Source organism: Gracilinanus agilis, chromosome 5 (assembly GCF_016433145.1).
Source record: "Gracilinanus agilis isolate LMUSP501 chromosome 5, AgileGrace, whole genome shotgun sequence".
Classification (NCBI taxonomy): domain Eukaryota; kingdom Metazoa; phylum Chordata; class Mammalia; order Didelphimorphia; family Didelphidae; genus Gracilinanus; species Gracilinanus agilis.
This window is the reverse complement of record NC_058134.1, coordinates 124453360-124480427: the sequence shown is the minus strand read 5'-3', so window position 1 is coordinate 124480427 and position 27068 is coordinate 124453360. Positions and strand designations below refer to the sequence as shown.

Sequence of the window (27068 nt, the reverse complement as noted above, 5' to 3'; positions counted from 1 at the left end):
TTAGAGGCAATAATGTCCTGAGCAAATGAGTGACAGTCAGACTTTTTCCTTAGGAAAATGTTTCAGTCCTTTTGAAGAGGATGGATTAAAGAAACAGAGTAACAAAAAGCAGAGAGACTCAGTTAGGAGACTGCACTTAACCTAGAATAATAACTTTTCTTTGCAATAAGTCTTTTGGCAGATGATGTCACTAGAAGGAAATGTGAATATTTATCTGTAATTATTATCCCCCTCCCCCTTTTTTTATCATGCTTGCCTTGGTGTTCAGCAAAGCTCATACTTTATTGCACCTCATCTTCAGGAGTTTACATATTTTAGAGCTGATAGAGCTCTGCATTATGTCTCTTCTCAGATCTTTCACTGCTTCTATAAAAAATGGTTGTATTATTACAAATTTTGATTCTTTCTTACACATTTTAGAGAATCATAAAATTGTATTGTCAGAAGAGATGCTAGAGGTCATCTAGTTGAACCTTTTTCCTGACACAAGGATCCTTTTTTAATATCTTTGATAAGGGGCCACCTAGCCAAATTGGTCTTTTCTGTAATTACTACAAGACAACAAGCTCCATCGATTGTTCTCTGTAAAAGTTCTGTCATTACTCAGTTAGTTTTTGACTTTGAAAGAGGCCTGCTCAAAAAAAATCCCCTGGCCATGACATGATGGTATTAGAAATTTTATAACGTCCTATTGGTATGCATTTTTGGTTATTGACAATGGTGTTTCAGAAGAATATATTGGTGTCATAATAGTTTGGTCATTTTCTTCTCTGATCTTCAGGTGTCATGTTGTCTATAAATCAGGTCAGTAAGTGTTTTTTGTATACAATTGCATGCAGTATTTGGTTGCTTGTGTAAATTTACTGGGCACCTGACCCTTTGTAATACTGCTTTTTCTTCATGTTGACAGTCTTGTTCACATCATTGAACCACAGAGGTACTGGAGGGTCATGAGTGAAGATAGGAGTCACTACAAATCTTTCACAGTTCTAATGGGAGTGGAGAAGAGGCTCTCAATTTATCTAACAGCTGACTGTCAGAATGAGACCCTGGTGCTAAAGAGCCTTCTTCCAAGCTTAGGAAGTTGCTGTGGGGATTCTGCTCTTTTGAGGGGTTTGGCTCCTTTGGTGACCTCTTCTCCAGTAGCCCAGCCAGCATCTTATGATACAGTATTGAATGGGTGCTTTGGCTCCCATGGGGTATCTCCACCAAGTGTTTTGTCTGGATAGTCTTTTCTCCATTTCTCATTTTGTTTTTGTATCCCAGTGCTTACCATAGTGCCTGGCACAGAATAAATATTTGTTGACTGATTGATTGATTCCTGTTGTTAGGTTTGCCAAGGAGCGAAAACTGAGAATATGGAGAGACTACGTGGCTCCCACAGCTAACTTGGACCAAAAGGACAAGCAGTTTGTTGCAAAGGTGAGTCATTCACAGTGCCAGGCTAGTGAGGACACAGATTGTTCAGTAAGGAGAGCTCAGATTCTTATTTGTTTCTGAATTGATCTTGGACGGCTGTGTGTGTGTGTGTGTGTGTGTGTGTGTGTGTCTATTTTGTGTGTGTTTATATAGGTATGTATATGCATACTATGATTATATTTACATATATTTACATTATATTATGTATTTATAGTATATGCACATATGTGCACATGTGTGTATATATGTGCAGATATGCATGTGTATGGATACTTGGGTATATGCTCATGTGTGTGAGATACACACATATATATGTAGATAGATAGATGATATGCATAGACACTCAAGGTTTTTTAGTCTTTCTATTAAGGCCCTGGTTTTTCTTTAAAATTATATTTCTTTAGATATTTTGAAATGTGTTTCTCCTCACATTTATGCTTATTCTCGTAATAAATGATATATTCTAGAGTATTTTGATGGTAAAGGGAAGACAGACTTGTGTGTAAGTGTCTGTTAGCTCCCTCTCTCTATTTATCAATATTACTGTGACAAGGAGGGAAATTCTCTGTAAAAATGGCTCATCAGAGAATGAGCCAACACTGATAGCTTGAGGGAAGGCTTTTCTAGTGGATAATGTTGACAGTATCCCTGGCTGAGTAAGCTCAGACCCTCCTCAGGCAGAAGCCTCCTCCCTGGATAAAACGGTACCAGAAATGCTCAGAAATGGAGTATGACTCAAGCAGCTAGCTCTCAGACCCTTTGTCCCTCTATGTCCCCTGAAATAATCTCCCTTTATCTGAACTGTAAATTTATTTTGTTTATTTAGATCAAGGTAATTGAATGTGGGGAGAGGATGGAAGCAATCAGGAAGCCCTAAAATCTAAATCCCACAAGGTCTTTCCCCCTGGCCAGCCAAATGACTAAAACCAGGGATTCACCTTCCCTTCCCCTGATTTCTATTCTGTCTATAATCTGTATTATTGGAAATATGGTAGGTTCCTTCTGTAAGGCAAGTATGGGTTAGACTTAGTCTTTGGGGTCTTCTTAGCATTCTAAGCTCCCCTTAACCCATTCCCTATGTGAGAAATCAGTGTAGTGGAATATATCATGAGTAATACCAGCTCATAGCACCCTCTTCTTTCAGGGAGATCATTTTATGTGCTCAGACAACCCAATTGTGGGTTCCTCGGTTCAAATTGCAGGCTACTTTCCTACTGTCCTTATGGCCCTATTAGTTTAATGATTTTGATTTTGCTCATCTTCATTTCTTCCCTGGCACCGTGTATTGGGCTTAGAAGCATGAAATGGATTTGTTAGAGCTCTAAATTGCAGGAAAACGTGTACTTATGCCTTTTTGTGAAGCATGGCCTTCTGAAAAGAATTTCTTTTAGTCACTTTGAGGGGTTGCAGCCACATTTATTTATCTTTAGTTGTAACATTTGGTACTTTGAGGTTAGTAGCAATGGTAAAACTGTCCCTTCCAAACTAGTTAGCTGCTGGCTTTTGTGCCAAGAATCTGACTTTTGATTTTTTTTTTGTTTGTTCCTTAATTGAAATATGAAGCTTTGTTTCGAATGAACCAAGAGCTCTGACTCCATAATTAAATGTGTGTGGTCTTCATCAAAGTGGCCACCTTTATGCCATCTCTTTGTAGTATTGGCCCTTTTAATTCACTTTGAGATTGTGTAGGGCCAGTAGGTGGCACTGTCAGTCTGTGAAATATTGGTTACTTTCCACTAGATAGCTAGAATTTTAAGTAACATCACTGAAGAATCCTTGGGAATTTGTCTTCATTATCACCATAGCTAGAGCAGCAGGTCTTCCAAGTAGCCCCCTTACCTTCTTATGGAATTTGTTTCCTTGTAGTTGTTCAGATAATCATGCCCATGCTTTACAAAATCTTATTGGTGCTATATTGTCTTCTTTTACATCTTGCAAAGTCTACTGCAGGCTGGAATGAACATCTTCCTCTTTTATGAATTTGGATAACAAATGAGAAAGGAATTAAATACATATGGAAACAGTTCTCAGCTTTCTTATTTGTTCCTAGGGTACAACCATTCTTGATCACTCAGACTCTCAGGCACTTGATGTCATTCTTGAATCTTTACTTGCACACACATTGTATAACCAGTTTGTCGCCATTTTCTTATCTTTTCACATCTTTTGTATTTGTCCCCTTCTCTGGGCACACTCTTGTAGGCCCTTATTATTTCATGACTCTCCAATCCAGTCTGTTTTCCACTTAGCTATTAAAGTGAATTTTTTTTTTTAAACTTTACCTCCTGCCTTAGAACCAGGACTATGTAGGCAGAAGAGTGGTAAGGACTGGGCATTGGTGGTTAAGTGACCTGCCCAGGGTCATACAGCTAAGGAATATTTGAGGCCAGATTTGAATCTAGGACTGGCTTTCAATCTACTGGGCTACCCAGCTGCCACCTCAAGTTATTTTTTTTAAAGCATAAGTCTCTTATCAGTCCCTCGTTCCATTAGCTCCTGTGTTTCCCTGTTAACTTCTACCGTCAAACATAAAGTCTTCTCTTTAGCCTTTAAAGCCCTTTACATCCTGCCTCCTTTGTGTCTTTTCAGGTTTCTTCTTTTTCTTTTTCTTTTTTTAAACTCGTCACTTTCTGTCTCAGAATCAATACTAAATATTTGTTCCAAGACAGAAGAGAGGTAAGGGCTAGGCATTCAGGGCTAAGGGACTTGCCCTGGGTCATATAGCTAGGAAGTGTCTCAGGACAGATTTGACCCCAGGACCTCCCATCTCCCAAAAGGGGCTCCCTATCCACTGAGCTATCTAGCTACCCCTGGAGTCTTACATTCTTCTCTCCTTCACACACTTTATAATCCGTTTGGGTTAGTGTTTTTACTTTTCCTTGCCTCCCCAGTACTTAGAGCAGTATATCTTCACCAACATGATGTTTGGCATATATTAAGTGCTTTTTAAATTCTTATTCAGTGACTGGCTGACTAGAAAACTTATTTTGTGTAATTTTCTGGTATCATTCCTTGCTGTTCACTGGTCCTGTGGCTGCTTGCTCTTTTATCCCCATTATAACATCTATACATAGGGTACATGAAGCTAATCCCAAACAAAGGTAGATCAACTCTTTATACTGCGTTACATATTTAATCTTACAGTCTGAAGGTACTTGAATATGACAACTATGAATAAGATATTGACTGGATGGACTCTATTCAGTTTGGGAAAGATCTAATTGATACCAATGCTCTTTGCTAGTTGGAAAATTTAATGAGTCGGTGAATTTCAAACTAGTACTATTCTGATTTAGTAGTGTTTAATTTACATTAGATGCTATATTGTTGTGTGGTGTAGAAGTCTAGAACTCCTGGCCAAACATATCATTTGGTTCAGTTCCATTGGTGGCTTCTTCTGGGCATTTATTGACAATGAAATTCTCTGGTGGTGTTTAGTAGAGGAGAAAGCAGCAAGAAAGAGTTAGGCAGAAGATTTGGTTTCCTGACCCATGTTGGTGAAAATTAAGATTGTGACTTAACCCTTGGGTCTGAGTAGTTTGGGAGTGACTTTACTTTAGGATTGAAAGATGGCAGAGTTATTTTTGAGGTTTAAGAATGCTTCTGCATTGTCTTTTGGGACCAATCCTAAACCCCAGTGTTTTGTGGTATTTGGGATTTGGTTACAAATATCTGCTATCAGCATTGTCTTAGAAACATTATAGAATCTTCTGGTTCGAGGGTAGCACTAGACAAATGGATTGTGCTCAGAAGATTTTTAGAGTTGTGTAATAGTGGCTCCTTAGCAGCATTGTTTTCTATCAGTAGTTTTCTATCAATAGTTTTAATTGCATGCCACCAAGTCTTGCAAAAATTTGGGAGGAAACCTTCCAAAGATACCCTGTAACAGTTGGTAGTCATATCTTCAATATCAATTATTTAAGAGATTGTGCAGTCTTTTTGGGGAGCTATTTCCTCCAAGGCTTCCATCTGAGAAGGCCAGACTGGGTAAGAACATGCATCTGTAATATGTGGGCATTATTGGAATCTGCCTTGAGCAAGGGTTGATCTAAATAGTTTGCTTAGGTGGCATTATTTCATGCAGAATGAAGCATGTGTGGGAGCTTGCTTTGTCACTCTAGGTTAGCAAGGGAGCATGTCCCCTTCATACTGATTAGCTGAGCTACTATTGGGATTTTTTTGCCTACCCTTCCTTGCCAGCTTCCCAGGCTGCTTTATTGGTGGCATTCTGCTGATTGGTTGCTGTTTGGGGCCATAGGGCCCTTGTGTGTGTTTTGACTTCCTGACCTTCTTGCCGGATTTTATGGGTCTTGTGGTTTTTTGGGGCCTGGTGAATATTCTTAGTGAAATGGGAACACAGCCTAACAATTAGAATTCCCTCAGTTCTCAGTGTTCTGGCTTTGCTACATGCAGAGCATAGTATCTTGTGTTTAGTGCAGTTATAAGTGCAGTTATTTAATGCAGGGGATGGTCTTTACATTTTAAAAAAAAAGTTATGTTTTAAAGCTCCATTAAGGATAACTGTGCCTGGAATGTAGTCCAGAGAAAGGACTGTGGTTAACTGGTTAGGGCTTTATGATCATGTTGCAGAAATTCTGCTTTAATATATCTCTATTATTCTTTTCTGGCTCTGTTTATTTCCTGAGAATTGCTTCCAACTGAACCTCTGGATTAGCCTTGCTGTTTTCAAGTCTGTGTTACTACTGGGATTGTGAAACATCAAAGACCTCTGCTTCTCCTGGCCTCATCCAGGCCTGTAGAATACAGCTTTTTCTAGGGTAGTGCTACTTGACTAAACACTAGCTACTGTGATTTTTGGTGGTATGACTTTCATATGATGACCTTCTGAATGAAGAATGGTATGACAAGGAAACCAAGATGTTTAGATTCAAAATGTTTTGCCTATTATATCACTAGAAATAGATGGAGACTTGGGGGTTTTAACAGGTGACCTGGCTTTCTGGGATGGAAAGTCCTGAGTAGTGAGTAGTAAATAGAGATTGGAATATAAATTCCTTGTTTGTTATTTTTAGAGCAATTAGTGTTTTGCCATTTAATTTTGCTTCAGTGTTGATGAAAGCTGTTGCCTTTGGAAATTGGTAGGTATCTCTGTGTCTTAACCATAGGCAAGTTAGGTTAAAGGTTGTCAGCTCTAAAATACTTACAAGAACTAGGACATGAATTTTGACATATTTCTAGACCCAAGCATAACAAATAGTAGGGCGTACACTTTTTGACCCACCCTTTTTGGGGCAGAGGAGAGGGAAGACGGAGCAGTGATCCAACATGAGGCCTCAGGGAATGGCAGTAGCATGACCAGTAAATGCAGCCAGCAGCTCCCTTCACAAGCATCTGAGAGGGAATTGTGTCACATCACATATTTAGTAATACCATCACAGCGATATTGTATTCTTGCTTTGAGAGTTTACCTGTATTATTTGTAGGGTATAACTGTTGCCTTGTGAAGACTGAGTCTATATCCAGGTTATATAGCCTCTGTGGTATTTCTGAGAACCCTTAGGCTGTGGCTGTTTTTAGAGTCTTTGTGCCTATGAAAGTCTTACAAGCCCCTCATTTCTTTTGCTGACTCTCCAAGTATTGGAGAAATTAGCCTTGAAAAAAACATCAAGAGTCCCCTAAGTGGAGCATTGCAGTAGTGTTCAGCAGATTAGGAATGCAATGAACAGCTCCCCCCTTAGTGTTCAGCCATCAGTGCCAGAGATTGCTAGTGCTTTGTTCCTGATATGAGCCTTGTGGTGACTTATGGCATCCCTTACTAAGTACAATGTCATCATGGAACTATTCAGATTTGTTCTTTTTATAGCTAGAAATTAGGATTGGTTTTGGCAGAGTGGGCCAGGAGTTGGATTTATTTTGCATGTCTCATAGCTCCACCAGTGGCTTGCTCTGTAGCTTGATGTACATTGCCTGCTTTTGTGCCTCAGGGTATCTCTTGGCATGGTGGGGGAAGGCAGCAAGGGGTGATAATTGATCTTATAGCTTGTGGAAAGTGTAAATGGTGTGGACGAATTAAGATATTCTAATGAAAGGCCCCATAAGTAGTGGTATTACTGCTATAAATATGATCTGTAATGATGGGAATGATGCAGGCTTTGGTAGTTAAGTGATCCATTCTGCATTGCACTGACTACACAGTACATGACTACAACCAGTATTTTTATTGCTTACTCCATGTCTCTGCTTAGAAGCTGCTTGTTCTCCTGACAGTAATGACACAATTTACAGGGAAAAAAAAAGCCCCCACATGTATACACTAAAGCCTCATCACCAGAAACCCAGACCTCATTTGGCTGGAAGCGTCACAGTATGCATCTCGTCACAGTGTGCATCTCATGAAGAGGAGGTTTCTAATCAAGGAAATGTTGAATAGAAAATCTGCTGCCATGGCCTAACATTTACGGCTCTGAGAATCTGTTTGCTGTTAAGCCAGTTAGTTAGTGATAACTATTGACAATGCAGGAGCATCTGCCCTTGGATACTGACTTCTTGTGAGCTTGAGCTGAAGGTTTGATCAGTATACATCTCTTTAACTTCTGTTCTTTCCCTTTCTTTGAAAGGTTAAAAAAAGTAAATATTTTTAAAGAGCTGATTGCAGAATTCCTGCATTGCTGTTAGTTGATACTATGGGTGCTGGAAGGTTATTTTTTTTCCCTTCTACTTTTCTCAGGGAGGAAGGATCAGTATTGTTTGTAACTTTTGAATATCCTTAGACTTTGCTTCTCATGTGTTCTGATTTTGTTTTTAATGTTTGTTTCTTTACTTCTACAGTATTTTGAAGATTCTCTCTGTTTCTTTCACAAATAATCCATAGTAGTTCACTTGTCTTCTGTTAATGGCATTTTCAGACTCTTCCTAGGGTCATATTAAGAGGTGAGGAGGTGGGGCAGCTGGGTAACTCAGTGGATTGAGAGCCAGACCTAGAGATGGGAGGTCCTAGGTTCAAATCTGACCTCAGACACTTCCCAGCTGTGTGACTCTGGGCAAGTCACTTAACCCCCATTGCCTAGTCCTTACCACTCTTCTGCCTTGGAGCCAATACATAGTATTGACTCCAAGATGGAAGGTATGGGTTTAAAAAAAAAAAAAAAAAAAGAGGTGAGGGGAAGTGATGGTCATGCTCATTTACCAAATATCCATTAAGTGATTACTATGTACAAAACCTGCCCTGAAAATGCAAGGATAATTAACAAATGACCCCCGTCACTTTATTAATAAAGTTTATAGTCTTGGAACTTAGAAGGAAGAGAGGTGATAGATAATTTTTTATTGACCTTGGGAAAGTCATTTAATCTTTTGCTCTAATTTCTCATTTGTAAAGTGAGGGTGCTGGACCCCTGTCATCTGAGGGTCCCGTTCAGTTCAAGATCTATATACACAAAAATGCATCAAATGTGTACTAAATGTATATGTGAAGTTGCAGACCCCTAAGAAAGAAGGAGCTTTTCTGATTGGACAGGTAGAGATAGTGATGAGTGATGGAATAGAATTGGAGATGGCTTCACAAAGGGCTTAACATTTGAGTGCGCTGGATCTTGAAGGTAGGTATTTATAAGGGAGATTAGGAACACCATGAATAAAGGCTTGGAAATGAGAGAACCTTGGTTGCACATAAGAGACCCCAGATGCTTCAGTTTGGCTAGTATGTAGCTGAGGCTCTCCTGCTCCTTTTGGTTCATTATTGTTAGTGTATGCTTCTTTCCTCACAAGTTGGATAGTTGGGGAGATAGTATACTGATCCTGTTCTTTTCCCCCTACCTTTTATGTTTACTTGATTGGTCATGGGACCCTCTGGTTTCATTGGGATTGTCTCTTGCTCTTTGGTTAACATTTCAAGTCTGAAACTGACAGAGGTACAAATAACATATGTTAGTGTTGTTTCTTTGAGCTCTAATTCTTAGAATGGCCACTAATTCATATATTTGCCTCCTTTAGGGCTTAATTTTTTTTTTTAAGTGAGTTGTATGATTCTGGCTAGCGAGTTTCTCATGTTCAGCTTCCATGATTTTTAGAACTCTTAAAAGTAATTGCCAAAGTGCTGTCTTTCATATTATAGTGGCTGATTTGGGGCAGATTATTTGATATTTTTTGATCTGCAATTCACTTGAGTTGTAGAGTGGCGAAAGCAATCATATTCCATTTCCTATCCTACTTACCTACTCATCTAATTTTTTTCAGACCCTCCATTATTTTCCTGGCTGTCTATTTATTCTGCCCCAGATTGCTTCTGCTACTTTCTAGCAGTAATCCAGACTTACTATAGTTGTCAGCTCTGGCTACCCTTTCATTGACTTACATCTTACCCTCAGACTGTTTTATTTTCCCTTTTGATCTTGTTGCTTTACGGGGACTACCATCTTCTATTTCCTACCTTATTAAAAGTTCTCATTTGTTTTTCTGTTGTCTTTTGCATTTTCTCATATAGGAAGACCTTTACTTTCTTAGTCTGAAGTTGGAAGATCCTCTGAAAAGGATAAAGAGTTGGCTTGTTTGAAGGAGTGTGTAAATAAAAAAACTTCCTGGCCTCTAGGGCCTTATGGAGGGGTAATAAGTATGTCTTTAGGCTGATGGTTTATGTGGCAATATCTAGTTTTCAAGTTCTTAAGCCATATAGGTATCTTATACCCAGTAAAAAACATTGATTTCTGGGAATGATGCAGTTTTTTTTATTTGTTTGTTTTTTTAAAACCCTTATCTTCCTTCTTGGAGTCAATACTGTGTATTGGCTCCAAAGCAGAAGAGTGGTAAGGGTAGACAATGGGAGTCAAATGACTTGCCCAGAGTCACACAGCTGGGGGAATGATACAGTTTTGTTGTTGGGGAAAATGTTAGTGATTAAAATTATCTTGGTGGACCAATAGGTTTGGGATGGCACTGTGAAAGATCTAAGTGGTGGGCTTTTGCTATTTTTTATGAGGTGGCTGGCTTGTGACTAACCTGAGTCTTTTCCCCTAGCATTTCTGAAGCACTAGAATTATTGAAACACCACCTATCTCTTATGTCTTCTTGTCCCCCAGGTGATGCAAGTGCTGAATGCTGATGCCATTGTGGTGAAACTGAACTCTGGTGACTATAAGACCATCCATCTCTCCAGCATCCGGCCCCCTAGACTAGAGGGAGAGACCACACAGGTGAGAATGGAAAGATGACAGAGCCAGCTTTAAGAAAGCTGGAGAAAAAGCAAAAGAGAAGTTGCACTGTAGGGGATAGATTTGGAAATGAGGAAGGGAAATCATTTTAGAATTCTAGGTATCATGCCAAGAAATACCTGCAGCAGTGTTTCTTTCTGTAATCTTTTGGTGGCTGGCCGCTATTGCACACAGCCCTACTACTTCATCTCACTTGGATGGGCAGTATTAGAGCTGTTATTTTCCTTTTTTCTTGGTGGGTTTTTTTTTTAAACCCTTAACTTCTGTGTATTGGCTCATAGGTGGAAGAGTGGTAAGGGTGGGCAATGGAGGTCAAGTGACTTGCCCAGGGTCATACAGCTGGGAAGTGTCTTGAGGCCAAATTTGAACCTAGGACCTCCCGTCTCTAGGCCTAACTCTCAATCCCCTGAGCTACCTAGCTGCCCCTCTTGGTGGGTTTTTGAAAAAAATCTTTTTGCTTTCTGTCTTAGAATCAATACTAAGTATTGGTTTCAAGGCAGAAGAGTAGTAAGGGCTGGGCAACTGGTTTCTTGGTGTATGCAGTCATCTTTAGTAGCTAGTATGTGCAAGATATTGAGGACACTTGATAAATACTGTTCTTTGCTATTTTATTGTGGAGCTTGATGTGGGTATAGTCTAAACATCATTAGTATCAGGAGCTGACTGATTTCTTGGCATAGTGTCTCATTGGTCAGCTTCATTTTACAGTCTCCAAATCTATTTCCTTGTTTCACCTAAAATAATTCCTGTCTCCTTTTTCATGGATATGTTCTCTTGCAGCCTGTTATTAGTGGTAGCTGTAGGGCTTATGCTTATGCCTGCAACTGTGAGAAAACTTCCCCCTTCCAAAGCTGGTTGGTACCTTCTTTTCAACTGAGAAGTCCTAGAGAGTTGCCTGGAGCACTGAGCTGGTAACCTGTCCAGGTTCACATAGCCAATGTGTGGTAGAAGCAGAGTTTCCAGGCTTCAGGATCAGCTCTCTTAGCCACTATGAGAGATATTCATAGTAGAGTAATATTTCTGCCCCAGAATTGAGTTCAGAATCACAGCTGCTAAGCTGGTTAGGCTCTTGGCAAGTGCATCACTTCTGTAGAACTGTCCTTTGGATCAAAAACTCAGGTCGCTGATGTATGCTTTTTAGATAGCTCAGATGTCTAGCAGTCATCTCTATGCACTATGAGAAGTTGTTCATGTATTTGTGAGGTTAGACATAGTATGACTTTGTGGGTCTTAAGTTCCTTGGTGACTTTAATTTTTGCCTTTTGACAAATAGTGGATTTATTACTTTTGGATAGATCCCAAAATAGGTCTTTAATGAATGCCAGTGGCAAGTATTTGGACAAGTTTGAGAAATTCAGGACCAGTCTGTGCAGGTGTCAAGAGTTAGTGCATGTATAATGCACCTTCTCTAGCTTTCTCTTGTCTCTTTTTGTTCTGAAGGGAAGAATTTTGTTTCTCTAGGGTTCTGCAAGCAGACACGTCTTTGCTTTTTACACTTCATGTCCTCTTAATTTTCTGGGAGATAGTAGAGATAGCACATAAGGGTAAAATAAAAATACCATGATTATTGTTTAAATCAGACCATGCATTAAAACACACACACACAAAATGAGTTCATTTGGATGTCTGACCAGTCAGTTCATTCTTTTTTCTTCTTCACTAAAATAGGTAATTTGATGTAGCAAACAATGCTTTGGGTAGGATGAGAATTTAAATGCCCCAAAAATGCCCCCCGCCACCCCCCCCCCCCAATCTGGAAATGCCAAACCTAAGATTCTCTTAGTAACTATAGCTCTGCCTCATTGCACAGAGTAAATATACATCTCTAATTTTATCAGTGTTGAGAGAAAAATACACAATTCTACATCTTTCCCTTTGCAGTGTTCCTACAGTAACCATGACTTTGAAATTCTCGTAGTTTAATTTTTGTGCTTGTATTATCAACCAAAATATTATTTTAAAGTAGGATATGGAGTTGAATTTTAAACAGTTTTTAAAATTTGAATTAAATTTAAAATAGTTTTAAACAGAATTTAAACAGTTTAAAGTTCTGGAAAGTATGGGGTGGAAAGAAGGCTTTTATAGTATGGCTGGGATGGCAGCAATTTTTATAGTAAGAGTTTAGTTTTTCCAGTGATCCATTATCTCCTCCAAGGGTAAAAAGATTTGTTGCCCCTGGCTTAAAGATTGGTATGAATATGGAATTTAGAATTGGGTCTAGCCAAGACTTCTCAGTAAGTTTTTTAGGCTCAGATCTTTAGTATTCTTTTTGGCTTGGGGAAATAGGGGGTGCTTTCCCTCTTTCCCCCCTTCTTACCTTCATAGTACTGCTAACTCTCAGGAAAATACTCGTGTAAATAGGATTAATGAATTTTTTTATTCATTCATTTCGTATAGCAAGGTGAAGGAAAAAGCTGATTGGGTTTTATGTACTTTTATACTTTCTTCCTATTTTAATAAATTCTTTTAGAATGCCACTAACTGTGTAGGCCTCCATTGTGAGCTTCATTTGGTTGGGGGTGGCTAGGAGGCAAAGATTTTTTTTAATCCTTTTGCCTTGAATTATATAGATACTAAGAAGGGCATTAGTTGAAAAAAAAAGTTGCTTAAGGCTTTTCTCTTTTGTTTCCTTTTTCTGTAAAGGATGTTTTTGTGGGAGATTTGTGTGTGCACGCACACATATATGTGTGTTGTGGGTATATTATATCCCATAGAAAGAAGGATTTTTAAGAAAAATAGTGTAATGGAAGGAACTGTTTTAATTTCAGGAAGTCTCTAAAATACTTAGAAGCTCCTTCATAGCTTCTTTGGATTTTGGGTAAAACTTTTATAGATGCCTAGAAACATACCAGATTGGACTTTGGTTTGATTGTAGGTGTGTGTGTGTCCTATAAAGATTTCGTTTAGATGATCCTGTTGCAAGTATTTTTATTGTTTTGTAATATTCACAAATTAAGAGAGAGAAATAAAATCCTTTTATAGGGATCTTTCATTATTTTGTAATACAGTACTTAGAAAGTGCCTGTCTTTTGGCAACAGTGAGTTATTCTTTGGAAGCGGATTTTCATTCTTTGGAGATGTTAACTCCAAAGTTTCTAGCTTATATTGATTATAAGAAGAGAATCCACTTGGTGACCCAAGTTTTTCACTGCTTTCACAGATTTATCCTGGTGTTTAGCACATAGAAACTTGTGTTAAATTTTGGGAAAAGCCTTCATTTTTTTTCTTGCTTTTGGCTTAAAGGTTGTTTCATATTATGTAATCTTAGAACTTCCTAGAGAGATTTGATTTAGATGTAGAACTGAGAAGCCCCATGCTTTATTTGTTGTATTGGGCTTTGAGTGACATTTGAGTATTAATGATAGCAGAAATGTAGCTTCTAGGCATCTGATAAAGGACTTAGTTGATTCCCTAGTAAAATCCCCTCTTGAGTGTTATTTTTGTTGGGGAAGATAGGCAAAACTGAAACTTGCCTTGAAAATAGTTTTCATTTTATAAAAAACTCCCTACTGCAAGTTGTGGTGTGTAGGAAGTTTGCTTTCTTTTGTAGCCTTTTAATTTTATTTAAGGTCTCAGTACTATACCCTTTCTTTACCCCAGCTTCGGAACTGGGGAAAAATACAAATTAGAAGCTCAGAATTGACTATCTTGAACAGTTTTCCCCCTTTTATTGTTTTCCTTGATCAGTAGTTTTCTTAAAAAACGTTAGAATGTTAAAGCTGCGAAGGATCTTAGGAATCATGTGATCCTTCTTTTTTCCCTATTAAAAATTTTTTTTTATTAGTATCTTCTATTTTTACATTGCTTTTATTTTCAAACAGTACTCATCCTTCTCCTTTTCCCAGTGACCCATTTCTTATAACAATAAAAAAGAGGGGAAGAAAAAGTTCATCAAAACTAGCCCTACTAGGTTCAAACTCGGCCTCAGCCACTTCCCAGCTGTGTGACCCTGGGCAAGTCACTTGACCCCCATTGCCCACCCTTACCAATCTTCCACCTATGAGACAATACACCGAAGTACAGGGGTTTAAAAAACAACAACAAAAAAAAACTAGTCCTACACATCAATGAGACTGATAGTATATGTGGTATTCCATATCCATTGCATGGTCTGAGACTGCAAAAAAGGGAGGATGGTGCCTTTTTTTTTTTCCATTTCTTCTCAGGAACCACAGTTGGTTGTTAGAATTCTATAATATTCACTCCCAGTTTCTCTCCTCCATATTTTGCAGGTTCAAAAAAGATAAGTTAGCCTGGGCTTATTGGCATTTTGGTCAATGAATGGTAGAGCTTACTCCAGGATTCTTTTCCTCAATCATCAGTATTCTTTCTAATATACTGAACTGTTAATATAATGTTGGGTTCTCTGAGACTACACTGTAAGTCACATTCTTCTGTCTTTGCTCACTTAATCTTTCTACAAATCCATCTCTGCATGATTGATTGCCAGAAAGCAGGCTGGATTTGGTAGAAAAGCAGGAAGATGGTATTTTTTAAGGACCCAAATACTACAAGATCTCTTTTCCCAAAACCTTATTGCTTTGTTCTTTTCTTTGTATTACTGGGTCTTCTCTGCAAGCATTTAGTTTGTATACAAGAGCTGCAGTTACATGCTTTTTATGAACATTTTTCAGATTCCTGAAGGCTTTTGTCAAAAGCAGGGCAGTTTGGGTGCTAATAACTACATCCATTGTATTGCTCTTTCTTCCACATAGCTCTGGGGTGCTTTCCATTCTGAAGCAATTAAAAGCAGTTTTGAACCTCTTCCCTTTGGTTTAGATTTTTAAAGGAAAACTGACTGATCCTCCAGGAATAAAACTATAGTCTTACTTAGTTGCTTCTGCCCCAGTCATGCACAACAGTTTAAAGCCAGAAGGGCCAGAGTCTCTTAAGTTATGTCAGGGGCAAACCATTAAACCCACTGACTATAATCTTTGGTATGTGACTGGGACATGAGGCAAATAGCAAATTATGGAGGGACTTCAGCTTGGCACTAGAGACCTTGGAGAAAAAGCAGAGCCTCTTTGAAATGAATATTGCATTTTACTGGATTCCAGGAGAGTGATTTTGAGACTAGAGCATTGTGATCAAAAGACTTTGAATATATGAGAGCTTTAGCAAAGGCATTCTGTAGGAGCATTAGGTGTTTGATGTAAGTATTTTAGAGATGAATACTTGAAACCATCTTTGTTTGGGTGACTTAAGTTGTCATGCAAAAGTAATGGGTGGGTCTTTGCTCATTTAATGATGGCCTCAGCTTGTGGCTCACCTCTCTTTTTGGGAATAGTAGCTAAGGTTTAATCATTTAGAGAGGCAAGCGTTTCGGCGTTTAAGGTAGCCCCAAACTACAGGGGAATTGTTTGACTCCTTGTAGAGAATTTGAATCACTTAGTACCTGGAGATGACATGATTCTTTTGAGCGCATATTCTGCTATGGTTTCTCAGATTGCAAATTTTGTGTCAATTTTTTTTGGGGGAAATGATAGTTATTGGTTTTCTTTCTTTATTTCTGCAATCATCTTCCTATTTCAGATTCTTGTTACTTCTTGGGTTGTTGCAGTTGCTGTCTAACTGACTTCCCTATCCTTTGATCCACCACCCATCATGAGGGGCTCCTCTTAATTGTTATCAGATTGTCTTAATCTATTTTATTTTGATTTGATTTCTCCTTTTTAAACCATTTTCTTCCATGATGTTCTCCTCGAAGACCCTTAAGTTTGTTTACTTCGAACATTGCATTTTAGATTCTTTATAAATTTATGTCCTAGATAGTTTCCCTTTTAGTTGTCTCTTATTCAGTACAGATGTGCCTTTCTTAATCTGTCTTCTTAAATTAGTCCTTCCATCCATTTAATCAATACTAATATTATGCAGCTTTGAATTCCTTCCAATTTATCTACAACTACGTCTTCCTGGTACTGATGTATCTCATGTATCTCACACTCTTCCTCTTGTGAGCTGCTACAGTCATTCTTTATCTCTGTGGGGACTTGGCAACCTTAGTGCATTTACTATCATTTGGTGAGTTATTGTGCTCACTGTCTCTAGTTTACCATCCCTCTTTCCCCATTGTCCAATCATCCTTCTCTTTCCTCATGACTTGAAGAAAGTTACTTGTCACTGTGCTAGTACAGTTGCTTTCTTCTCCCATTTCAAGTTTGCGGCTTTCTCTTGCCTAGAGCTTCATAAGCTTATGTTTAGAGGCCCTGGAAGTAGGTATTTGTGCTTCTGTTTATCTACTTCCTCTGTAATTGAATTGCTTTGATGGTTGGATTGGTGCTCTCCCTCTCCCCTTGTCTTGATTGCTTCTTTTGGTATCTTGCCCTTCTCTACCCCTCCTGAAAATGTGTTTGTTGTTTTCCTCATAATGTATATTCTATTAGCTTACTGAAGATTAAGTTCAATCCACCAGAGGGGTTAATTTCAGGATTTTATGTGCTTTTGAAGATTGGTCCCCAATTGGCTTTCTTTTAATACCTCTTCTTATTCAAGCTACTCTTAAGGATTTTTTCTAGTAGTTCAGGAATTTTTTTAGCTTATTCTCCTTTAACCTTGCATTTTCCCCCTGGTCTCTCCATTCATAATTCTACCACACTTTTTATGGAATCTTTCATGTACCCTCCTAACTCTTCTATTTAGTCCATCCTACATTTCATCATTAATCTTATCAAAATACAATTTTCATCCTGTCTAAAAACTTTAATGGTTCTAGATTACCTATTAAATAAAGTCTTCTATCCTGGCATTCAAAGCCCCCCCCCCCCCCCCATTTGTCTCCAATTTACCTTTTCATCTTTACTGCCCACTCCTCTCTTTTGTGTATCCTGTATCCTGTTTCTCCGGATGCCTGGTGTCTCTGTTCTCTGCTCATATTGATTTCATGCCTGAGATATCCCTTGTCTGACAATTTCTTCTTACTTCTCAAGGCCTAAGCTCAAGCGTTCCTACTTCTCAGAAGCCTCCTTCCCTGATCCTCACAAGTGGCAATCCTCCCCACCTCCAAATTGTCTACCTTGTATTATTAATGTGTATGCTTATCTTCAAAGTCATGAGGGCAGGGACTTGATCTTATTCCTCTTCTTTCCTGACAATTTGAGGCAAAGTGCTTTATGCCCATTAAGTACTTGATAAATATTTGTTGAATGAATAATTTCAACTGAATTTTGAATTTGGAGATTTAGTCATTCTTGACCATTTTTAGACTTGTGGCCCTCATATTTTCATTATTTGAGAACATTTAAAACTACATTTAAAAAAACATTTTTCCTCATATTATTTAGTATTTTTCAGGGGGAATATTTATTTTCTGTGTCAGCTACTTTTCTAGACTTTTGAGAGTTATAGTTGTATATCTGATTCATATTTTACTGCTTTGGACTTTTGTAGCAAAAGTAAATTCTCTTCTATGAGGAGCATTTATAGGATCTTTGTGGGTAGTTGGTGCCACAGTGGAGAGACCACTGGGCCTGAAAGGCAAGGAGATGCTACAAATACAATGAATGAAATAGTCCCTCCTTGTAATGTGTTTACATTTTAGTGAATTATATAAATGGCTGCTTTTAATGTTATTCCTTGAACCTCTTTCCTCTTAATCTTCTACAATAATAATGAAGGAATAAAATTCTCTTTTCTCTTCTGGAGTTCTTTCTCTGGAGGTATATATAGCTTTCTCCATTTTAAGTCTTTCAGGATTGTTCCAGATCATTGCATTATTGAGAGAAGCCAAGTTTTCACATATGATCATTGTCCAGTATTGCTGTTATGGGGTACAGTGTTCTCGCAGTTGTGCTTATGTCACTCTGTATCAGTTCTTGCAGATATTTCCAGCTTTTTTTAAAAATTATCTTGCTTATCATTCCTTATAGCACAATAATATTCCATCACCAACATGCATCACAATTTGTTCAGCCACTCCCAATTCTTTGCCACTACAGAAAAGCTGCTATAAATGTTTTTGTACAAGTAGATCATTTCCCCCTTTTTATGATCTCTTTGATATATAGACCTAGTAGTCTTATCAGGACTATGCACACTTTTATAGCCCTTTGGGCATACATAGTTCCAAATTGCCCTCCAGAATGGTTGTATTAGTTCACAACTCTACCAACAATGTATTAATGCCTCAGTGTTGCCATATCCTACCAATACTTATCACTTTCCTTAATGTCATATTAGCCAAAATGATAGGTATGAGGTGGTATCTTAGAGTTGTTTTAATTTGCATTGTTCTAATCAAATGATTTAGAACATTTTTTAATATGATTATTGATGAATTTGATTTCCTAATCTGAAAATTGCTTGTTCATACCCAGTCATTGAAGTCGAGTGGCAGGACAAAAGTCCACCTGATGTAATAGATAGAAATGGATAAACTAAAAAATTCAGTGGAATAAAAACCTATAGCCTTTCAAATAACTTTCTGTTTAGAGGTTGATACTATTTAAAATCTCATGTCTCTCTGTTAAGTAATATAATATAGAGTGTTCAGATAAGAATTTAATTTCCCGCCTCACTTTTCTACCAGATCTATATGCTGTCATAGACTATAATTTTGAGTGCATTGAATTAAAATGTGGATGCTCTTCTTTTTTCCTCTTACTTGAGCTGACTAGCCAGAGTAGAGCCATCTCTTTTTTTGTAACTGACTTTTCTATACAGTTTGTTTTTCTTACCTCCTTCAAGAATTAGTGACGGACTCTTCTGAGTATTGATTGGTGATGGCTATTTTGTAGTACCTTATGGAAATATGTTCCTTTCTTTTTCATTTACCTGTTATATTCTCTTTTGTACCTTGGTTATAAAAACCTGGCAATTTTTTATGGAGTTAGGGAAAGTGAATGAGTTATTCCTAATACTAGAGAAATTATATATGATACTGACTGTAGAGGCTGTTGGAAGGATTTGCTTTCTTCATTACTACTTACCCATTATAGATTTGGTCAGGTAGGATGGGGCCTACTTGCTTAGAGCTTTCCTTTTTAGACTTCTTACCACTTTTCCATATTCTATCTTGGCTTCTACTGCTCCTTCTGACTTGAATTCAGATCTTCCCACACCCCCACTTTTTTTTTTTTTTTTTTTTTTTTTTTGAACCAGGCACAGGTTTCCTCGGATGGCCAAAATATAGCAATTTGTTAATGGAATTTTATGTCCTGGAAAACCATATTTGCACAATTTAAGCAAGATCAATCTCCCTTTGCTCCTAGGATTTATCTAAATTGATATCTTAATCTGTAAGCTCTAAATATGCAACACAGACAATGATTTTAAAGAATTTTTTGTCACTGACTATCAGTATAGGGTTTGGTTCTATATAAGTAACTGAAGTTGTAAATGCATATTTTAAACCTACACATGAACAATGATATAAGTGTTCCTATCTATGATTTTGTGTGTGAGGTTTAAACTTAAAGTTGGGTATAAGTCATAATGGAACCAAATCTAATAGTGTCACTGGGCCTGGCTTTGATTAGTTCAATGGGGAAGCCTTGTAGTATGTATCTCAGGAAAAAACCTCAAAAACTAGATTAGGAGTCTGTGGAGACATATCAGATAACTCCTTGGACAAAGTACTTCAGTTTTAGTCCTTGGTTTTCTAATTTTTCAAATGGAAAAGGATAGGACTAGATTAGGGATTCTTAGGCTGGAGTCTGTGAACTTTTTTTTTTAAAGTATTTTGTTAACTATTATGATTGATTTCCTTTGGGAACTTAAGTGTATATTTTATGAATTTAAAGACATTATTCTGAGGAGTCTATAGACTTCATCAGACACAAAAATAATCTAGGGCTAGATGATCTCTAAAAAACCCTTACTCATCTATGCAGAATAATCTATACAGATATTATTATCTCTAGGGCCTAGGCAAATAAAGTCATAGATGCCTTATGCTGAATGGCTAAATCTCCAGAATGAAGTCATGACTTGGATATTTGTCCCTGCTGTTTCAATTTTCTTTCTTTATTCTTTGAGTTATTTTTAAATGTATAAAATGGATATACATAGGATTACAAAGTAAACCAATTTAAACTGAAATACAGATGCATTTTATTTTTTTACATTTAAGTTTGTCTCCCAAATCTAACCCCTTGAGAGTCTACAGACCTCAGAATCAGAGCCCTTGCCCCAGCTGGACACTGTTTCTGGATGACTATTGCTCATTGATCACCTCTGAGAATTGAGATTTTGCTAAGGCAGCCTCTTTGGTAACATTTAGCCTCCAATGCATTACTCTTTTGACCAATGGTTCAGAGGTGCTAATGCCTCCACTATTTTCTGCAATAGCAGAAATCTAATGTATTTTTTATAGGTCTTCTAGACAACTAGTAACGTGACTTGTCCCTCCTTAGCTTTGAGAGTCTCTTAAGGATTGTTGTGAAAAAGAATAGGAGACCTATGCCTGGAGAAATCCACCTGCTTTAGATAACAGTTATTGAGGGTCTGGTTTCCTCCCTCAGGGTTTATCACAGACTATTTCAGTAAAGGTTTTGCTCAGGGGTGGGGGGCTTTTCATTCAAAGTTTTCAGAGTGAATTTATTTCTTTGTAGCAAAGTAAAAGGCTTATGGAACATTGCCTTGTTGCAAATGTGTTCACATCCCATGAACCACTGTATTAACTGAATTTTCTGCCTGTAGGACAGGGAAAGGAACAAATGCAGAGTTGGCCATTGCCTCTAGTGTATGCAGACAACTCTCTGACAGAGGGTCATGGCATGTTACTGAAGGAGTTTGTGGACTAAAGCATGCATAATGGCAATTTGGGAACATTTTGTGGATAAAAGGGCTTCAAGTACTGCCAGACTGGCTTATTGGGCATTCTGTCAACTAGAAATCTATATTAACCCAAACTTGTACACATCTGCAGAACAATGACAGTTTTATAGTCATAATGAGGTCCTGGAAGATCGTGAAGTGCTTCTTGAATCATCAGAGAAACAGTGAATTATGTTAAATGCATTTTATTGTACTCTAATTGGTCATCTGTGTGTGGGGTTATAGAAAGAGTGGGTGAAAAAAAGTTCCTACATAATTGGGATGGGTTCAATGGTAGCTGTGCTTTCTACCTCTGCTCTAGAGTCCAGTTCTCAGCTTTTCAGGTTCAATATATGCTGTCTGTCTGTTGATCTACAGATGATCAGGCCCTGCTGAATTGATTCACACTAATAGAACTCACAGGGATCTGATCTGTAAACCAGCATATTGATTTATTTTTTTCAAACTGATGCCAGGGATAGAGCATGAATTTAGGAAACTGTAGCTATTCAGCAAAGAAAGCATTAGATGAGGCTAGAGTAGTATGAAGTTTATAGGTTTGAGATTAATCTAGGCACTGCCTGTTGGGTGACCTGGAGCAGTACCCTTAAAATCTTTGAACTTTTCTTGTCTTTATAGTGCAGGAAATGGATTTGATCTCTAAGATTCTTTTCCTTCTGATATTGTATAACTCGGTGAATATACAACGAGAAAAATATGGCTGCCAAGCTGATCAGAATGCTTATTTCATTCAGTCAGTCAATTTGGAAAACCAAATTAATATCAGAAGGTATTTCAGTGAATGAAGAATCTGATTGAATGGAGTAGATGATCATCCTGAATATTTTAATTCAGCTGTGGTAGCTTGGAGATCTAACCTTTACTAAATAGATACATTTGCCAAGTGGGACTAGAATTTTTACATCTTTGGGGTCGGTGCCCATTGACTTCAGGATCAGTAGTATCCCCTGCAAGCTAGTATTTTTCCAAATTCCTGCTGGCCAGTTAGTTGATTCTTTTCATAATAGTAACCTTTCTCATTTCATTTAAATTTTTTGTTTAATTGTTCATTGTCATCTTGGCCATGGTGGGCAAAAGTAGTCTCCAGTGGATTACAGGAGAGAATTGGAGAGGCTAAGATAAAGGATCCATCAAATTAAAACAAAATATAAAACAAAGAGGGGCTGGTTATTTAGTAATAACCTTCAGACAGCCAAAGTTTTCTAATGGTATCACAATGTAAATGGTACTGAAAGAAGACTTCTAGTACATTAACTTGAAGCCCTCTTGGCGAACTTATGGGAGGGTGTAGACAGAATGGACAGGCAAGGATGAGGCATGATTTGTATATGACTTAAAAGAAGCAAATGACATTAATTCATATGTCAGAAAGGAACCATTTAGGTCTGAGGCTTGCTATGAAAATATATTATGCCACGAGAATTTAAGATCTTTCACCACACATCTGTATTCCCTAAAGGGTTGATCTTAAAACCTTCTAGTGAAATCCCAATTGCTCAGTTCCTAATCTTTTTGAAGCAGCTTGTGATCTGGGGCCTTAGTGTTGTCACAGTGCTTCATTTATTTATTTGTCTGTCTGTTTATTAATTTAGTTGTTTGTTTGTTTGTTTTTGCTGAAGCAGCAATGATGACTACCATATGTTCACATCAGTGATACTAGTATAAAAACATATGCTCTGTTCAAGTCATTGACTAACAGCAGACTAGTATTAGAGTTTTTCCTAATAAGATCATAAATGGAGACTGATACCCTGGGCTTCTTTCTGTAGTTTGAGAACTTTCACCACTTACCTCTTTGGTCTTGAATGTTCTAGGGCCCTTGGTGTCAAAGTAAAATAGAAATGGATTCTTTTCAAGTTGTTGACTTAAAAAACCACAGATTAGTGATTTCAGTTTTGCATTTTGTATGTTTTATATTTGCATTTTAGTATTTTTATTTGCTTGTTAAATAGTTCCTATTTACAGTTTAGACTGGTTTGACTCTCCTGGGAGTTTTGGTCTCTAGTTTGACTATGATGTAGTTCATAGGGAAAATATAATGCTTTAAGAATAAATACAGGTAGAGATAATATAGTTTCAACTTGGAAGGACATAATCAATATCCTTAAGGATGGATGGAAGGCAATATAGGCATTCATTAATCAATTCAGAGCCTTAGTATAATGGACTGCTTGGGCTTCATGCCACTTAGCAAAGGAGTTTCCCAACCAATTTCAATTTGATTATTGAAGAAAGCCTCATCATGTTGAGCATGTTACAATAACCTAACAAAGAAGCTACAAAAGTATTTGAGTGATGATGTCCATCTTGTTAAACTTGTTGTGCAAACTAACTTCTATTACATTCTCAAATTTTCTCTCTATATGAGAAAGTATGACCTGTTATTTTTGGGTAGTTATGCAGCACAGTGAATGGAAGATCTGAGTTTTAATCCTGCCTCAGACACTTACTGGCTTTGTTACCCAAATCTTTTGATCTTTCTGTTTCTTGATCTGTAAAATGGGGTGATAATTGCATATACCTCTTAGGACTACTAATCAAATAGGATCAAATGAGGTAATGATTGTATATCATTTAGCTTAATGCCTGGCACATAGAAAGTGCTATATAAAAGGTATTATTTCTGTTCTTTGATGCAATGCTTAATTGTTGTAATTACATAATATTCAGTTTCAGTTTTGTTGTTGCTTTCTCCATTTACTTGGGTCATTGTGTATATATTGTTTTTCTTGTTGTGGTCATTGAATAGATATTATTTTCCTGTTCTGTGATTTTTACTTCGCATCATTTTATAGAACTCTTTCATTCTTCTCTGTATTCTTCATTTTGATTGGTTTTTATAGCACAGTTATATTCCATCATGATTATCTGCTAATATCGACTATATTTTTAGCTCTTTCCTACTACAAAAAAAATAATGCTGTTATAAATATCTGGTTGGTTGATTGGTTGGTTGTATTTGGGTTGTATTTTTGACTTTGCTGCTGGAGTATATTCTTAGCAGGGTATATTCCTACTCTTTCCAGTAGTACTATCTCTGAATTAGAGAATATGTATAGTTTAGTTATTTCCTTTAGCAAAAATTCCAAATTTTTCTTTATGTTAATTGGACCATTTCAAGGGTGTAGGTAACTTTTCTAACATACTTCTATCCTTCCCATCCCTACCCCATGACACCACCAGCTAAGTATCTTTGATCTGGAGTAGTAGTTTACATTATAAAAGTAGTTATGATCGGGCTCATATTGCTAAGGTTTCTTTAAGGTCAAATTTTCATCTAGGATAAAACTCAAATTTCTGTAGCACTTGGTCTAAATTGATTATGTGAATAATTATTTTTATCTTATGTATTTTTCTTCACGAAAACTATATTTGAAGTTTCTCCAGGATAGGGGCTCTGTCTTTTATGTCTTGTATTCTCTGTGGCTTTATTATTTTTCTAAAAGGTGCATCATTAGGAGAGATTTTGAAAGGAGAAATTACACTGTATATCTCTATGCAATTCACTGTGTTTATCTACTCTCTCCCCATTGCCTCTTAAACTACTATTTTTTGTTCTTTATTTTCTAAATATTGATGCTGTAGATATTTGCATGTATTTGTTTTCTTCCCCATTATAATGTAAGTTCTTTCTGAAAAGGGCTTGTTTCATTCTTTGTACTTGTATTCTCAGGATTGAGCAAGGAAATAGAGCAATAGTGATATTGGTTACTAGGAATCATACAGAAATAGCCAGAAAGGGGGAAGGAGAAACATTGATTAAAGTCCCTTTATAATGATGTGGGGGTGCCAAGAATTTGTGTTTTCTTTTTAACTTGCCATGGTTTTGTTACACCTTTCTATCCAGTATTAAACTGAAGTCTGTCTTGTCTGTCTGTCTCTCTCTCTCTCTCCCCACCCCCCCTCCCAAATCTCTTTCTTCCTACCTTTCCCTTTCCTTTTCTCCTCTTTCCTTTTCTTTTTTGTCTCTGCCAAAAGCTTTAATTCTTGAGACAGGTGTGTTTATGTGTTGTAAGACCTTTTGCCTATAACAGAAATGAGTTGGGGGAAGGAATTGATTTGAAGTCGTTGGACTCAATTCTCTTAAATCTGTTGTTTGTTAGTTCAATTGTGAGTACTGGTCAGTGAACTTTTCTGTTTGTAAAACATGCCTCCTGACCCTCCTTGAGGACCTTCCTCATTCTTCTGACCAGAGGGAGTGGCAGACAGGGATGCCTCTGGGGGATGGGCACAAGTTTAACTGAACTCAGCTCTGGAAGTATTATGGATAATTGTGGCCTTGAGCAGATTAGGCAGATCATTGTTTCTTTTTGGTTCTGTTCTTTTGAGACTGTTGCTTTATAGATGCCTATCAGTAATGGCAAAGTGGAAGGGGGGTAATAGAAAGGTGAATATCCAATGAAAGATGCCCTTTAGATTGGTTGTGCCCTTGCCTGTTGGTTCTGTAGATGAAATTAGAACTGTGGCCATTTTAAAAAGTAATTTTAGCCTATAGAATCCCTGCCACACTTGAACAACTTTTGGAAAGTGTAATATTTTACCCAAACCCTATTAAATGTTAACACTTTCTCTATTCCCTTTACTGTCCTTTTACTGATTATAGAGATATTTATGTGGACCCAAAAGGCAGAGTTAATTGTTTATTTTTATTTTTCAATAACTTGGTTTTCCCTAGTGCCAGGTGTTTTCTAAGAACTCAAACACTTTACAATGATTTCTTTGGTGATAATCTTTTGCACTTTCCTGGCCCCTTTGCTCAAGGGATCTCTTTGTTCTTTCCAGGCATTAATCCTACTGCTTATAGCAGAAGTGTACCACCAAGGTTCAATGTAACTGACTGAGGTAATATGGCAAATCAGTGACCGGGGCCGTGGCATCTTATACTTGGTCCTCTTGAAAAGGCAGGAAAAGAGATGCCTGGAAGGAAATGGCACACACCATGCATAATGCTGAGGCAGGAACTTCTGCAATTTTTGCTATTTTAGGTTAGAGTGTCTAGGTGTTTTAACTTCTAGGATATAAGCATCCACCAGAGAAGGTGCTTAGGAGTCTTCATGAAAGCCTGGAAATAGGCTGTACTGTTGTGGGGAAGGCAAGGTATGGTCTCTAATATTTGACTCTGGAAATGAGGCGCAGACCTACGGACTGCGAGCTCTTATTTAGTGGTCAGAAATGACTAACCAGAGAAGAGAGCCAGGCATCCCAGAGCAATTGAGTGGGAAGTGAGATCCAGGCTTTGTCTCTCCTTCCCCAGTGATTCCTCTTTATCAGAATGCAGCAGTTGTGCATTTGCATGGCTGACTTCTTGGTAAATCTGTGTTCAGGCTGTTTCCTGTAGTGAAACTCTCCCTGTTTAGAAGCATACATTTCAGGTGTTGTTTTAAGGTTTGGGACACAAGCAGGGTCCTCTCAATTTTTTCTGCTTTAGGATAGCTGACTGCAATTGTTTGTGAGTGGCTGACACATGCTTAGCATTTAGGGGCCATGTCTCCTTTTTAGTTTGTAGCTTGTCTTGTAGGTGAGGCTAAAAAAACCCCAACACCTTAACTTTTCTAAGCAAATACTTTGTTTAAACACATATATATATGTATATATACATACATATATATATTTTTTGTTTGATTCAGAGCCACTGAGTGAAAAACACATGGCTTACAGTGCACTAAAAGATTAATGAGAAACAAAGCCATGAACTCATCAGTGTCTCTA

General features: G+C 37.6%; 1 protein-coding gene across 1 annotated transcript in view; it reads left to right on the top strand.

Moving 5' to 3' along the window:
* The window catches only part of SND1 (staphylococcal nuclease and tudor domain containing 1), a 524029-nt gene that overhangs the window by 55047 nt on the left and 441914 nt on the right, over positions 1–27068 (top strand). Inside the window, exons 9-10 of the mRNA XM_044679610.1 lie at positions 1332–1422; positions 10455–10568. Of these exons, the coding sequence (XP_044535545.1) occupies positions 1332–1422; positions 10455–10568 (205 nt within the window). The remainder of the gene's footprint in view (positions 1–1331; positions 1423–10454; positions 10569–27068) is intronic.